The sequence below is a fragment of the Rattus rattus genome, chromosome 17 (assembly GCF_011064425.1).
Source record: "Rattus rattus isolate New Zealand chromosome 17, Rrattus_CSIRO_v1, whole genome shotgun sequence".
In the NCBI taxonomy this organism is placed as follows: domain Eukaryota; kingdom Metazoa; phylum Chordata; class Mammalia; order Rodentia; family Muridae; genus Rattus; species Rattus rattus.
In genome coordinates, this window is record NC_046170.1 from 26,878,530 (window position 1) to 26,895,770 (window position 17,241).

General features: G+C 43.3%; 1 protein-coding gene across 1 annotated transcript in view; it reads left to right on the forward strand.

Moving 5' to 3' along the window:
* Window positions 1-1,718: 1,718 nt before the first annotated feature.
* LOC116886082 (cytochrome b5 type B) overlaps window positions 1,719-17,241 on the forward strand; it is a 35,053-nt gene continuing 19,530 nt past the window's right edge. The window contains exon 1 of the mRNA XM_032887402.1: window positions 1,719-1,974. Within this exon, the coding sequence (XP_032743293.1) occupies window positions 1,813-1,974 (162 nt within the window). The 5' untranslated portion in view covers window positions 1,719-1,812. The remainder of the gene's footprint in view (window positions 1,975-17,241) is intronic.

Below are 17,241 nucleotides of genomic sequence, written 5' to 3' on the forward strand. Positions count from 1 at the left end.
TCTGTAATTCAAGTTCTGGGGTGGTGATAGAGAAAGGCAGATCCTGGGAGCTTGCTGGCCATCCGGCATAGCTGAAAACAGCAAACTCCAAGTTCAGTGAGAGACTTTCTCTCAGGTAACCGGAGGAGGAATGACAGAGGAAGACACCTGACACACTCCTCTAGCTTCCTTCTGCATGTATGAGTGTGCACACAGATTTCTAAATCTCCTATCCTCACAAAACAATGAAAGTAAAAAACACGACAAAGAGCCTGCTTCTTGTATTGCTGTTCTCCCTCAGACTCTGCTATGAAACTTGTGATGCAGTAAGTTTTCAGAAAGAAGAAATTCTGGAAATTAATATACATGGTTGAATTTAGGGGTTGTGGGAAATCCTAAGAACTGTAAGGGTTTGCCTTCATAGTAACAGAACCTCAAAAGAATTGCCTCCCTCAGATTGGCCTGTGGGCATGTCTGTAGCTCATTTTCTTGATTGCTAATTGATGTAGGAGGACCCAGGCCACCATGGGCTGCACCATCCCTAGGCATGTGGGCTGTATTGGAAAGGTAGCTCAACAGGAGCCTGAAAAGTGAGCCAATCAGCAGCTCTCCTGTAGTCTCTGCTTCAGTTCCTTCCTTGAGTTCTGGCCTTGGCTTCTGTGGAGACGACAGCTTAGAACCAGCAAGCCAAATAAATCCTGTACTCCTCAAGCTAGTTTTCATCAGTATTTTATGACAACCATCAGCGCAAACTACAGTATATAATTTGTGTAATTAGGGACGTAGGATACAGAAAGTGGACATGGTGGTGCACTTTTAACCCAGCGCTTGGGAGGCAGAGGCATATGGATCTCTGTGAGTTCCAGGCCTGCCAGACTTACATACTGACACATGTTTCTAAATACATACATACATACATACATACATACATACATACATACAATTAGTGAAAGAGGTTGCAAATAGTTTACAGAGTCATGAGTGCTAGGCTGTGAAGTAGCGCCATGATTTTAGGATGATCAGCCTACTAGTTTTTATGGCAATTAAAGATAAAGCCTCACAACCTTGCACATTAACTTAGAATTCCAAATGCCCTAGACTTTTAGCAAGGGTCATCTGAAGTAAATCCTATTTTAGGCCATTAGAAACTAAAACGGTGTAGATAGGCCCTGATCACTGAAGAATTCGATTAGAGAATATTTTGTCTGTAGTGGAAGAAACTTGGGACATCTACCCTCACCCCAACTGCTGTCTACGGCCTTGTGCCTAGGAGCCCTGGAGTCCAGCACTCAGCAATTGCTGAGCTTAGTCCTCTCTTAACACACTCTCATTCAGCCTGCCAAGCCTCTGGGCAAGGAAGGTAGAGGTCACCACGCCTGTTTTAATTGGTGAGTCTTTTGGAGCCTAAAGGGAACCAGTCACCCAAATCAGGGAGGGGGAATGGGGGGGTGGGACAGTAAAGCTTGTAACACGGGGGGTTGCAATTCTGGTTGGGAAGATAAAGGGGGAAAAAGCGCTTCCGGTGACTTGGGGAACCTGGGTGGCAGAAGGTGAAAAGACACTCTGTTCTTTTAGGCCCCTGCCTTCTCATGGGCCGAGCAAAGAGAATGCTCTCCTGAGGTGACACCTGTCACCCGGCCACGTTTAGGTGCCGGTCCAAAATCACTGTACCTGATTGGCAAGATTGAAGGGGCTGGACGACTCTGATTGGTCAGTTGGACGTCAGACCAGGTTTTACCCGGTTACGGAAGCCGACGAGGACCAAGCGCGGGCCCGGCGTGAAGGAAGTTAGCCACAGAATCCCAGATAGCGGCCGAGAGGGACTCGGATCCAATGGCGACCCCAGAGGCCTGCGGCAGCGGCAGGAGTGGCGAGGGCTCCGACCCCGCCGTCACCTACTACCGGCTGGAGGAGGTGGCGAAGCGAAATACTGCGGAGGAGACGTGGATGGTGATCCACGGGCGAGTCTATGATGTCACCCGCTTCCTCAGCGAGGTGCGGGCCTGGGTGGCGGGAGGTCCCCGCGCGCTGCCCGGGTGAGGGGAGGAGGCCACGCGTAGCGGTCCGGCGCCCGGAAGGGTCCGTGATCCTCTGAGGGACTGCAGTCTCTGCCTCGGGTGACAACGTGCGTTTCTTAATGCACGGAGCACTTGAAGTATGCTAGACCACACGCTACACCATCAACCCGTTTTCCATAAAGAGAAACTGAGGCTCGCAGACGCTGAGAACTCTCAAGGGCACACACACTTAACGACCTAATCCACTCGAACCCAATTCAGAACTGCTCCTTACTTTCCAGGAAGTATGCCTTAGAAAGCAATGCTTTTGGGGCTTTTATTTTCTTGAGGAGAAGGCAGGACTTTTTTTTTTTTTTTAATTAAAAACAGTTAAATTATGTATGTGTGCCGGGGCATATGCATTTAGAGAAGCCAGAGGTCAGAATGCTAGGAGCTGGAGTAAGAGAAGGTTGTGAGCCTCCTGATGTGGGTGTTGGGTACTGAGCTTGAATCTTCTGAGAGAACAGTATGTGCTCTTAACCAATGAGGTGAGATTCCTCCCACCCTGTTCCTGGTTAGGCAGGAGGGGGAGGGAGGGAGCGGGGGAAGGAGGAAGGGAGAGAGAGAGAGAGAGAGAGAGAGAGAGAGAGAGAGAGAGAGAGAGAGAGAGAGAGAGAGAGAGAGAGAGAGAGTTAGTTTTATAAAGACAGCCTAGAGAGAGAGAGAGTTTTATAAAAACAGACTAGTGAGAGAGAGAGAGTTTTATAAAGACAGCCTAGAGAGAGCGAGAGAATTTTATAAAGACAGCCTAGAGAGAGAGTTTTATAAAAACAGACTAGTGAGAGAGTTTTATAAAGACAGCCTAGAGAGAGAGAGAGAGAGAGAGAGAGAGAGAGAGAGAGAGAGAGAGAGAAAGAGAAAGAAAGAAAGACAGCCTAGTTATGTAGCCCTATCTTCTGTCCTGGAACTTTTTTATGTAGACCAGGCTGGCCTGGAACTCAGAGATCCTTCTGCCTCTGCCTTCTGAATGTATCTTCTGTCCTGGAACTTTTATGTAGACCAGGCATGGGCCACCAGCACCTGGCTTTCAACCCTTTTGTTAGCTCTTCAAATCAAATCTCATTACCCAGGATCTCTTGGAGACTGTTGGGCAACAGGTAATTTTCGCCCCTTCTTGTGACAGGGTCTGATCTTCATCTCGATTACATAGTCTCTATAGAACTTGAACTTCTAATCTTCCCAAGTGTGCCTTTCTAGGGATCCAGTCCCTCGTGCTTATTAGGCAAACACTGTCACGGTCTATCCTGGGGTTTGACAGGAGGCCATTTGTGTATTTGGCCATGTGGTCACCTCAGTAAAGAAATAGAACATTTTCGCTCCCTCTTGTTCCTTTGCTGTCTGTCATTTTTTTTTGAAAGATTTATTTATTATATATAAGTACACTGTAGCTGTTTTCAGACAGACCAGAAGGGGGCATTGGATCCCACTGCAGACGGTTGTGAGCCACCATGTGGTTGCTGGGAATTGAACTCAGGACCTCTCGAAGACCAGTCAGTGCTTTTTTTTTTTTTTTTTTTTTTTTTTTTTTTGAGCTGGGGATCGAACCCAGGGCCTTTGGGCTTCTAGGCAAGCGCCTACCACTGAGCCAAATCCCAACCCCAGTCAGTGCTTTTAACTGCTGAGCCATCTCTCCAGCTTTGCTGTCATTCTTAACCCAGGGAACCAATGTGGAACAGTCACTGAAGATTAGTTTGAAGGTTGGATTTGTATGATCATTTTATTTTGTTATAGAATACTACCCTTATGGCTGACATCTTATAACACAGCTTTGTTCTGAGAAAAACTAATTTCTTTGTGTGTGTGTGGTATAGGATGTTGTATATGAAGGCTTTGCACATGCCAGGCAAACACTACTTCTGAGCTAGTTTTTCAGAGTCACATCTTCCCTTCAGAGTCTCAGTGTGAAGTTTTACAAAGAGGATATTATGCTAATAATTTTTTTCTAGTAGGCAATGAGAAAAAGTCAAGAGTTGGTGATTTTGGTTTGTGTAGTGGATGACTCTCTCCCTACCCAAGGTCAGGGAATGATCAGGATCCTTGCACATGCCAGGCAGCTGAAGTACTCTATCCCTGAGCATCGATGCTTGAGACATGATTTTACTCCGTAGCCCAGGCTAGACATTAAATTTTCTGTAGGTCTCCTAGTTTAACCTCGTTAGAGCTGGGATTTCAACTTTATGCCACCACATCTGACTCGCAGGTTTGTTTTTCCTCCTTTAAAAAAAAAATGGGGGTTGGGGATTTAGCTCAGTGGTAGAGCGCTTGCCTAGGAAGCGCAAGGCCCTGGGTTCGATCCCCAGCTCCGAAAAAAAGAACCAAAAAAAAAAAAAAATGGTTCTTTGGCTTGAACCCAGGGCCTTAGATTAGTACAGGGCAAGCACTGTACATTGAACCAAACCCCCATACTCCAGCCCGGCTGTCTGCTTTATCGAGTGTTATTTTGAGATAGGCTCAAATATATGATATAACCTAGAACTCCTGATTCTCTTTCCTCTCCCTCCCAAGTACTAGAATTACAGCTGTGTAATAAATACTACTCCTGGGCTAACTTTTTTTTTTTTTTTTTGAAACTGTATCTTTCTATGTAGCCCTGGGCTGTCCTGGAACTCACAATGTAGCCTAGATTGGCCTTGAACTCACAGAGATCTGCCTGCCTCTGCCTCTTGAGTGCTGAGATTAAAGTTGACCCAGCTTCATTTTAAAACAACTGGTTGAGAGCAACATGGATGGAAGTAACTATTGTGTTAATATGGAGACCAGAATCAGTTGCTGTGAAATTCTGATCGTATTTAATTGTCTGATGAGTGAAGGAGCCTGTCTGGGCAGATCCCTTGTCCATACAGTATTACTTCACAATACTAGTCTTAACTCTGTCTTCTGGTATTTGCCTTTCAATACATTTTCTGTTAAAGCATGGTATATGCTATATAGACAGTCCACGTCCCAGAATTTCTTGATTGGTTGAGCATAGAGAGTGAGTTTGGAAGGGCCCAGATAAGGAAATACTGCCAGCTATTTCACCTTGTATCTTGTAGGCAAGGCTTTCCTTGAGATACAGATCTTTATCTGTAATTAGCTATTTCTTTTATTGTTGTCATTATTATTATTTAAACAGGGCCTTACCCGTATTTTCGGTGCCCAGACTGGCCTTGAATTTGTGGCAGTCCTCCTGTGTCACCTTCCTCAGTGCTGAGGGGACACGCTTGAATCGTCACCACGCTGAGCTTGCAGTTAGCTGTCCCATGTTAACTTGCTCCCTGCTCTCTGACCCTGTCCACGCTTATTCAGTCATCTGCTTAATTGACTATCGGGTCCTTGCTTGGTGCCAGATACTGTTTGAGGTATAAAGATACAGTGGAGTGAACACCTGTGCCATCTAGAGTAGGAAGCAGACAGTAAACAGTAAATGAGTGACTTGTGCTCTGTGATTAGATAGTAGATAGGTGCTAAGAGCATGGTGTAATCTGTGTATGTGGGGAGATCATGAAGAGGAGGGTTGGCATTTTTTGGTATGAAGGCCAGAGGTGGTGTCATGAAGATGACTAAAGGCCAGGAGGAAAGTGAGGGAGCTATCCATGTGGATGTCCACACAGAGCATTCCTGGGAAAGGCACCAGAGGACTTGAGGCAGGAGTATGTTATGTTTGGAGACAGTCAGGGAGGCTTCAGTGGTTGGATCATGAGACAGAGTGATCAGAGGGATGATCTTGTCCTAGGATGAACTTGCTTTAGGTTGAGTTTTTGTGCTCAGATGGAAAATCTTTGGAGACAAAGCATGGGGTACTATGATTTAATGATTAATTGGGTGGTTCTGGCAGCACTATTGAGAAAGCAGCACTAGAGAACTAAGGTGGAATTGAAGAGCACAGTTAAGGAAGATGTAGCGAAGGCAAGGAAGAGTGGCGTGGACCAGAATGGAATCGACGAGCGCAGTAAGAACTGCCGATGTGTGCTCTGATGGTATGTGATGCACTGGACTCTAGACGTGAAAGACAGGCTGCTGAGGATGAGCCAGTGTTCTGGACTCCCAGGACACAGCAGGCAGGTTGCTGCTAGATAAGACGGAAAGACCTGCGTCATTTTCCAGTCTGAAATCATTTGGGGATTAGCGAGGGCTTCTTGATTGACTATCTTGAATCTATAGGTTTGCCATTTTTGTTGTTAATGACTGTGGTTGGATTAGGATATGACTAGAGTTTGTGATGACTTAGAACTGGTAATGTTTTTCTCCTACCTGATTACTTTTGCATTAAAAAAGGCCCTTGGTTTATGTATTAAAACTTAGAAATGAAAACAGTATGTATCATCGCTTGGTGGGTTTGTGTGTGTGCATGTGCGCGTGTGTGCGTGCGTGGATTTGTGTGTGTGTGTGTGTGTGTGTGTGTGTGTGCGCGCGCACACACGTAAGTGGCTTGTGTATGTGTGAGTGGCTTGTATATGTGTGTGTGGCTTGTGTGTGAGTGGCTTTCTCAGAAAAGTGATTTAAGCTGAGCAGGGACTCACTTCAGACTGTATTCTGCCCTCTTTCTATTCTAGGGAAGACCAAAGAAAACAAACCAAAAAAACATATAGTTCATCGACGAAGCACTTAACAGTGTGCATAAGACCTTAAATTTAACTTCCAGTACTAGGGAAACAAACTGCTCTGGAAAAGCCTTCATGAGAAGATGACTTCCTTTGGCCAGAGAACTATGCAGAGGCCTGGAAATGTGTGGCTTTGTAGATAACTCATGCTAGGGGCCTGTGGAGGCTAGGTGTTAGCGCCTCTTAAACTAGAGTTACAGGCAGCTGTGAGCTACCTGATGTAGGTGCTGCGTGCCAAACTTGAATTCTCTGTAAGCACTTTTAATCACTGAGCCAATTTCTTCAGCCCCTGCATTGGTTTTTTGTTGTTTGTTTTTTGTTTAATTTTTTTTTTTTTTTTCGGAGCTGGGGACCGAACCCAGGGCCTTGCACTTACTAGGCAAGCGCTCTACCACTGAGCTAAATCCCCAACCCCTAATTTTGTTTTTTGAAACAGGCTTCCACTATGAAAACTTGTCTGATCTGGAACCCACTATGTGGATCAGGCTGGCCTTGAACACATAGAAATCCTTCTTTTTCTGCCCTTCTAATGCTGGGATTAAAGGTGTACACCACCAGCCTGGCCCCTGCGTTTCTTTTTTTTTTTTTTTTTTCTTTCTGTTTTTAAATTTCAAATGCATAGGTGTTCTGCCTGTATGTGTGTCTGCTTGAGGGTGTCAGATCCCCTGGAATTGGAATTACTATGTAAGCTGCCATGTGGGTGCTGGGAGTCAAACTAGGGTCCTCTGGAAAAGCAGGCAGTGCTCTCAACCACTGAGCCATCTCTCTAGCCCTGTATTTCTCTTTTTAACCTATGTATCTGTTTTAGTTACTATTCTATTGCTGTGAAAATATACCATGACCAAGGCAACTATACAAGGAAACCTTTAATTGGGGATTTGCTTATAGTTTCAGAGGGTCAGTCCATGAATATAAAGATAGGAAAGAATTGGATCAGGAGCTGATCCACAAGTTGCCAACAGAGAGAGGGAAAGGGAGAGGGAGGAAAGAGGGGGAGTGAGGGAGAGAGGGAAAAGGAAGGAGAGAGGTAGGAAGACAGACAGAGAGACAGACAGACAGACAGACAGAGACAGACAGAGAGACAGAGACAGAGACAGACTAGGGCCTGGTGTGGCTTTTAAGATCTCAAAACCCACTTGCAGTCACATCTCCAACAAAGGCTACACCCACTCCAACAAGGCCATACCCCCCAATCCTTCCCAAACAATTCTACTAACTGGGGATCAAGCATGCAAATATTTGGGAGGGCGGTGTAAAGAGAGCATTCTCATTTAAACCACCACATATCTCAAGGACTATGTTGTTTCCAGTAACATTTATTTATTAGTGGTGGAGATCAAACCCAGGATTAACAGATTCCAGCCACATCTTTGGAATGCTGACAGGTGCTTTGAAATAGTTAAAGGTGAATTAGATGCCTAGGAATAGCAGGGAGGAGCTGGCAGTATTATTGTCATCTTAGAAGACAGTGGCATTGTCTGAAGGAAGGCAGAGAATGCAGGCTCTATGTAGTGCGATCAGTCCCCAGGGATCCCCTGAAATCTTGAGTTTGACTAATCATTTGCTGTGGATTTTCCCAAGGATGATAAAAGCAACAAACCAAACATCCCCTCCCTCTAAACCTACAGTCCAATTGTTACATAGGCGGTAAGTAGGCATATACAGAAGGCACTCTGTGTTCCCTCAGTGTTCATGCGAGTCGACCTAGAGAAGACTTGGAATACGATGAGGCAAAGGTTAATCCCTGGCCTTGTGCAGGCAAAGTTACCCAATCAGTGCCTACTCATGTGTGCATATATGCACCTATGAGAACAGTGAGAGCTCCCAATCTTTCTGTGTCTTAGGTGTCATGCTCTGTTCTCAGTCACACTGTGGTCCCTATTCCTAAGAGTTTATAGTCTAATGAGAAAGAAAGACATTAAATAAAAATAACAATTGTAGGTTCTAGATGGCTTAGCTGGTAGAGCATTTGTTCAAGTCTGACTACTTGAATTTGATTCCTGGGACCTACATAAGGGGAAAGATGAACCTGCTTTACTTCACAGTGTTGTTCTCTGATCTCCACATATGTGCTTTGGCATGTGTGTGCCTCACCCACCATATTAATTAATTAATATTGTGATTGTTTATGAAGATACATAAACTTGTGAGAATCTGTAGCAGCGGGGCCTGGAGTAGTTAAGGTTATCAGGTTATGTTGGAATTCCTAGACCTGAATTTGGGACGTAGGGTAGTTTGGTGACCTTGCCAGGTTACACCCTTTGGCATCAGACTTGTTTCCTAGGCAACACCCTTGTCTTCCCAGGCTCACCCTTAACCCAAAGCAAATGGCATCATTTCCTCCTGTGACCCACTCGTTCTCTTATCTTTCTCTGCCCTGCCATACTCTAATCTTCGCGGTTGGCTTTGGTGATAGAATGTATTTGGCCAGAGATTGCTCTTTATCCTTCAGTCTGTTTCTGCAGCTTCCTCAAGCTGATGGCTCTCAGTTCCATTTTCCACGTCAGGTGGGCTTCAGTAGCGTTCCACTGTCACATTTTTACTGCCGCTGTATGGAATTTCCATCCACAGGAAACTTGAATAATTTTTTTCCAGCTAGAATTTTAAACTGCAGTTGTCATTCCTCACATTCTCTTGTCAGCTCCCCAGTCCTCTGTTCTTTCCATAGACTTAGTAATCGGGAATGGTTCCCATTAGTAGTTTGTCCTTTCTTTTTTTTTTTTTTTTTTTTTTTTTTTTTGGAGCTGGGACCAACCCAGGGCCTTGCGCTTCCTAGGCAAGTGCTCTACCACTGAGCTAAGTCCCCAACCCCTTGTCCTTTCATTCTTATAAAGCAGAGACTTTTCTGTCCCATCAGTAGTATTAAGTACAGTAATTGAATTTAAGACTAATTTTGCTCCCTGTCATGTATTCTTTAGATGGTCGTCGAATTGACTGAGATCCTTCACAAGAGGACAAAGCCTTCTACTAGCTGTAGTGTTTTACTTGGCTACTTTTGTTGAGGGAGTTAGAAATAAATAGACCACGCAGTCAGTTGTTTCTTCTCTTTTACTAGTTTATGTGGTAGCTTTCCTGAGGTTTAGATGCAAGTCAGCTGTGCTGTCTCTTAGCTGAAATCCCTGTACCTATTATGCTGAGTTGGGAAGATCTTGAGTTGGGAACTGTCTGAGCTGTAATAAGAACCCAAGACCAAACACATAGATTTATATGCAAAGTCGGTGCTCAAGACCGTGGCGCTATGTTTTACCTCAACTAGGTGAGCTTTGGTTTATTTTGGTATAGAGGTCGAACAGGGGACCTTGGGGCTTTCTAGGCAATCACTCTATGAATGAACTATGTCTCTTTCCTGATTGTGTGATCTGTTTTGTTCAGATTTATTTTTAATTCTGTGTGTGTATGTGGATCTCTGCCTGAGTGCCTGTGCTTGTGGAGGCTGCAGTGGTGCCCGGTGTGGTACTGGGAACTAAATTCGAGCGCTCCTCAAGAGCAGTGAGCGCTCTCCAGCTTTTGTGGGCTTTGCTGTCATTGTGCTGTGTATTGCCACGCTAAGCGTCAGACGCTGGGCTTCTGCATGTTTGCTGAGCCCATTGCCTCTGAGCTGCACCCTAGGCCAAAAAAGAAATCTTTTGTTGCCTAGTATTTTTAATTAGTATAGACAACCGATCTAGGTTACTGAGAATAATCCCACACTCTTTTCTTGTTTGGTTGTGATTTAAAAGCAAACACACACACATGTAAATACATATGCATTTATTTACACACATATATGTGTGCATATTTATGTGTGTGTGTATGTGTGTGTATAAAGCTATTTCAACCTTTTTTACTTTTTCAGTGTTGAGGATTGACCCAGCTGTATACCCTTAGCTGTCAATTTTAACCATTTTTACTTGTGCAATTCAGTGGCACTCCCTTCATTTACAGTATTGTGTAGGAAAAGGTTCTGGAGTCACTTCCTTTCTTCCACCTTGTAGGTTCTGGTGATCAAACTCAGGCACTAAGTTTGCCAGCAGGGACCATGACCTACTGAGCCACCTCATCAGCCCTTCACTGGACTTTTTAGATGAAAAGCATCTTTATCACACTGTTTTAAGCCTGCCCTTCGCTGTGTGCACTGCTTTTAGACACGCGGTTTGGCATGAAGTACATTCCATGCTCTCACCTCCCATCCTCAGAGCTTCTCACTCCAAACTGAAATGCCGCTCACTAAACAACACATCCCAGCTCCCAGGGCTCCCGGCCTCGGAGACCACGGTTCTGATTTCTGTTCCTCTAATTGAACTACAGCAGGCACCCATAGAAATGGAATCATGGGGGTTGGGGATTTAGCTCAGTATTAGAGCGCTTGCCTAGGAAACGCAAGGCCCTGGGTTTGGCCCCCAGCTCCCAAAAAAAAAAGAAAAAGCAAAAAAAAAAAAAGAAATGGAATCATGTAAGTCAGCATGGCGGTTCATGCCTGTGATCCTCGATCAGGAGGCTGAGGCAGGAAGATTGATGTAAGTGTGGGGCCAGCCTGGGCTTCCTTGGCTATGGTTGAACTCAGGTGGTAATTCTTCTAGATGCTATTTTGAGTAGAATTGCTTTCTTTGTTTTTCCTCCTCCTTTTCCTCCTCTTCTTTTTGGGTCATTCATTGATGGTTTATGGTAACACATATTTTGTTTTAAGCTTGTTCCCTACTTTGTTGACTTAGTTTGTGAGCTGTTAATATGTTTCTTGCAAATTCTTGGTAGATTTTCTTCTGTTTTTCCCTATCTCCCTGCCTCCCCCCTTCTTTCTTTCTTTCTTTCTTTCTTTCTTTCTTTCTTTCTTTCTTCCTTCCTTCCTTCCTTCCTTCCTTCCTTCCTTCCTCCTCCTCCTCCTCCTCCTCCTCCTCCTCCTCCTCTTCTTTTTCTTCTTCTTTTTATATTTGTGTAAGTGTCTTGGCTAGAACTTTGATTACAGTACTGAACAGCAGTCCTCAGAACTGGTGTCTGATTTTGTCATTGATCTAAGGAACAGTCTTTTACTTTCTATTGTATGTTTTTCATAAGTAAGTGCTCAGTATTGCTGAAATTTCCTTGTTTCTAATTTTCTTTCTTTTTCTTTTTTTTTATGTTTTTTTTTGTTTTTTGTTTCTAATTTTCTAAGATTACAGGATTTTGAACTTCATCAGATGCTTTTCTCTGTCACTGAGATGATTGAGTTGTTTTTCCCTTCTTCTAGTTAATGTGATCTGATACATTGACACATTTTATTTTTCTTATTTTTTCCTAAATTTTATTATGATTAAACATTTATTTATTCAAAGTGTGGGGGGGTCTGTGCATGTGTGTGCACACATGTGTATGTCGTAACACATGTGGAAGTCAGTAGACGACTTTTAGGAATCTGTTCTTGTTCTCTCCCTCTACCATGTGGCTCATGGGGAATGGACTCAGGTCTTTATGCTTGTGCGAAAAGCACTTTACTGACTAAGAATTTTCCCATCCTTACTGATCATAGAAAAAAAAACCCCAGAAAATAGGGCATGCACCTTTAATCCCAGTACTCAGGAAGTAAAGGCAGGTAGATCTTTGTGAGTTCTAGGCCAGCCTGGTCTATGTAGTGAGTTCCAGGATAGCAGAGTTATGTAGAGAGACTTTGCCTCAAAAACAAAACAAATGTATCTGTTCATTTACCCATCCATCCATCCATCCATCCATCCATCCATCCATCCATCCATCCATCCACTCTTGCTGGGTGGTGGACATGCACATCACTCAGGAAACAGAGGCAGGCACATCTCTGAGTTTAAGGACACCCGGAGCCACACAGAGAAACCCTGTCTCAAAAACAAAACAAAAACAAAACAAAACAGGTATGGGACTGGAGAGACGGCTCAGCAGTTAAGAGCACTGGCAGCTCCTCCAGAGATCTGAGTTCAATTCCCAGCAACCCATGGAGGCTCACAACCATCTTTAATGGGGTCTGATGCCCTCTTCTGGCATGCAAATATACCTGCAGATAGAATAAATAATTTTTTTTTTTAAGATACAAACCTCTCTTAAAAGAACAAAAACCAAAAGATTCCTTTTTTCTTTTTAAAAAAGATTTTAATAAACGTATACATGAGTAATCCATATCATTTCTATTCCTCACTCTCTTCCTCCAACTCCTGCCATATTCCCCTCTATTATATATACATGTGTTTAGGACTGACCACTTGGGACTGGATAACTTTTCAGGAGGATTCTCCCTGGAGAAGAATGACTGCTCTTAGCAGCCATTAATTAGCTGTATCTCTTCATCCAGGAGTTGGGGCTTGTGAAATTTCCCCCAGTCACGTTGGTATCCCAACTGGTGTGGTTATTATATGATCTAGCCCAGGCAACCCTGTTGTTGAGATTTCATATGTGCAAAGCCCCTGTCTCACAGCAGGCGGCATCCTGGTTCTCTGGCTCTTACAGTCTTTCTGGCCCCTTTCTAGGATGTTCCCTGAGCCTTAAGTGTAAGGTTGTTAAACTTGGGATTTCTAACCTATTAGTATTAGCATTATTTGCCTGATGTTACCTATAGAAAGTTGAGCTTTTGACTCTGAACAGTCTTCATTGGCTTTCCTAGGAGCAGGGTAAATACAACTTTTGTTTTGGGCATCATATTACAAGCTTTAAAGAGTTTTAAATGCTACAGCTCACCTATGGGGCAAATATTGAGTAATAAAAAAGTCTTAAGCCTTGCTTTGGTTTGCTCTTGAGCTGAATATGTTATTAGACAATTTGTGGCTCCCACAGAGCATCATCAGTTTTATTTAGAATGGCTGAGAAGGAGACCTTCCTCCCCTCCTTAAGTTGAGATCTGATTTTCTTTGTTGATTCCACAAATAAAAAAAGTGAGTAGTGGCATTTTTGTTTTATTTCTGAGACAGGGTCTCACTGTGTAGCTCCAGCTGTTCTTGAACTCTATGTAGATCAGGCTGGACTGGAACTTAGGCTGCCTATGTCTCCCTGAGTACTGAGATGTTTGCTTTATAAAAGATAGTCAAGTCTCAGTGTGTTACTAACACCCAAGCTAGGCTTGGTTTACTAAGCTCAAGCAATAATCTTCCTACTTCAGTCTCAGTGAGAAATTTCATATGTAATGTATGTAACCCAAGCAGCTCTCATACTTGCTCTGAGGAGGACTCTGAATTCCAGGTCCTACACTGGCATTACAAGTATCTGGGTTGCATGTGTGTACCATTGGGTTTGGTTACCAAAGCTTTTAAAAAATAATAAGCACTGGGTATCTTTTATAATTTGTTGGGTACTGTGTAGTATATTACAAATTATACTACAATTTATATATAATTATATATAAACAATTTTGGTTGTTTGCCCTCATGATTGGATGGCCAATTGGAAAGTAGCATTTGAAGTATGCATATCAATTTCTCAACATTAGAAAGTCCAAGAATGAAGGCAGACATTTAAGTGTGGATGCTTTCTACATGAAGATTTGAGATGGGGATTAATAAATCGCCTCATAGTACAAATCACTTGGGTGAACAAGATGGCTCAGGGGTAAAAGGTGCTATAAATGGCTTCCTAAGCTGTGCATAGTGCCCCATGCCTTTCATCCCAGCACTTGGAAGCAGAGGTAGGTGGGTCTCTGTGAGTTCAGAGCCAGCCTAGTCTATGTAGTGAGTTCCAGAATAGTCAAGGCTGCAAAATAGACTCTATCTTAAAAGACCCTATCTTAAAACAAACAAAACAAACAAATTCCTTCCTGATTTGGGAGCACAAAAACTCTGCTTATTCTGTATTTATTAGCTATTATAGTGATTTGTGTTTTATAAACAGTCTTCTACTTTGCTTATGGTGGAACTTTTTTTTAGAAACAAGGAGAGTAAAATGTTATGTTTAGAGTGTTAAATTTTTCTTCTAAATTAAATTAAATGAAGCATACTTTCAACTATAATTTTTGTAAATGTAATGCATTTTACAGTTAGTGACATGCTGATTCTCTCATTTTTTTCATTTGGAATGAGTGTGGGTGGTATACATGAAGTGTTGGGATCAAACCTAGGGTCTTCCCTTACCACATAAGCATTCTGCCACTGTGCTCTCTAACTGTAACCTTTCCCTAGGAGTAGTAGTTCCTATTCCTCCCTTTCCCTCTTCCCACTGCCTGCTCTTCTCTGCTGAAGAAAAATGAACACTGGGGTGGCCAGGTGGTTTATTGGGTAAGTGTGTGCTTGCTGCAAAGGTTGACTTCAGTTTCCAGAATCCATATGGTAGGAGAGAACTGACTTTTGAAACTTGTCCTTGGAGTTCCGTACACGTGACTTGAGGTGTACACATACACACACACACATACACACACACCCAGACACACACACATACACACACACACACACACACACACACACACACACACAAAGTAAATGTAATAAATTTTTTTTGTGAAGAAAAACAGAAGTTTCTATGAGAAAAGACAGCAGTAGGCTGGAGAGATGGCTCAGCCAAATTTGCTGTTCCTTCAGAAGACCCGAGTTTGATTCCTAGACGGTGTTTTACAACCACCTATAGCTCTACCCCAGAGAATCTGATCCCTTCCTCTGGTCCCTGCAGGCATGAAGCACTCGTGCTATGACACATAGACATATGTAGGCATAGCACACATATACATTAGAAAGAAATGGAAGTGCAGCACCAGGGTACTGCATAGATGTGGTGGCCACCTCAAGTTTTCTACGCTATTGTTCAACCCGAGTCAACCGCTTCATTGGCTCCACTCCTGGTTTCGGCCCCTGTGGTAGTAGAAAGTATTAGAAGAGGCCACGGAAACCAAGCTCCACCATGATGCAAATGTCTTCCTGTGTGATGGGCCCCTCCTTCAATCTCAGCTCAGTGACTACCTACTATGCTTTTTTATGGCAGTGTTTTAGATTTATTTCCTTTCTGCCCTTAATTAGGGAGTAGGGCAGAAGCACTCTATGTAAGTCACTTCATCTGAACTTGTCTTGTAGTATATTTAAAATGTGTATTTTTATTATGTGTATATGTATATGTTTGTGTGTGGATATGTGCATGTGTGCGTGCAGGTGTCTGCAGATTCTAGAGTCCCCTGGAGATGGAGCTACCGCAGGTAGTGGGCCACACAATATGGGTTCTGGAACTGACCTCTGGCCCTTTTCAAGACCAGTACATATTCCAGCCCTGAGTTCAGTCTTATTTCTGATGATTTTATTTCTGCCTTCCAAGTGCTGATTTGCAGTCATGTGCTACTGTGCCTGGCTTTTATTTCTTATTATTCTAGCCAAGACAGTATTTATCACTACTGTATTAGTTACTTTTTTCTTGCTGTGACAAAATAGTTGACATTAAGGAGGGATTTATGTTGACTCACAGTTTGAGGGAATATGGCCAGCCCATCGTGGTAGGGAAAGCATGATGACTGAAGTGAGAGATGGCCAGTCAATGTTTGGCCACATGTTTGCAGTCACCCACATTCAAGGGCTGTCCTAGGAACATTCTAGAAGTGTCCTCATAGACATCTATAGCTGTGTTCGCTAGGTGATTCTAAATCTTGTTAATTGGTAAATTGATAGTGAACATTAACCAACACAAAAACTGGCAGACAGGAGCTGTTCGGGCTAAAATTGAGCTTGGTCCCATCTCTTGTAACTTCTGGGCTAGGTCTAGAATGTACTCTTATCAACCATAGGACTTACAGCCTTTGAGTCGGGGGAGTGGAGCGCCTTGTGAACTATTCTCAATTCCTTTTCCTTATTTGACCTCTGAAAATAGCACAGCAGCTCATTTAAGTTCTGCCAGTCTCCAAGCTCTCCAAGTCCTGTGACGCTACAATTAGGGAGTTGTAGCTCTTGGTATTATCTAAGGCTGCCGTGCCTGCTACTGGTGCTGCTTGATTTGTCATTTAGTCTTATTTGTCCCTTTGTATGTGTGGGTGGTTTTTAGATTGATTCTCGAAGGTTGCTGAACACCGCACTTGTACTCGATTTATATGCTGGGCTTCCACCTAAAATACTGCCTGAAGAAAGTGCTATGCAGTGAAAAACATTCAAAACTCTCAGCCTGTGTCTAATCAGTAAACATGTCCAGGTGTTTCCTCTTCTCTGATGTCAGCCGCATAGTTCTGAAGACATATTTTAAAAACTGTAACACAAGAATGCACAAAGGCTAGAAGCATGCTTAGTGAGTTTTCCCTAAGTTTGTACTTCTGTGGAATTGTGTTCCAAGTTCTGGTGTTTCTTCCTACTAGTACTCCTCCTACTCCCTGAAGTGACCTCTGTGCTGATGTCTAGCTTTTGCATAATATACTGTTATAAAGCACTCCTTTTATGCACTCTTATAAATATTAGTTACTATGAATTGACTTCAAAATGCCCCCTACAGTCTTACTCCCACTTGTCTGCCAAATGCTGACACTATTTTGGGAGGCTGTGGAACTTTTAGGAGGTGGGGCCTAAGCTGACAAAAATAAGTCACTTGGAGCCGACCTTTTGAAACTGACACCAACTGTGGGTTCTAATCCTACTCTCTGTGTCTCGTGTTCCTGCTACCATGCCTTCTGTGCACGGACCAGAAATCCTCTGAAACCGACCCAAAAGAAGTCTCTCCTCCTCATCCCTGATATTTCTGTTATTTTTCTGGTCACACTG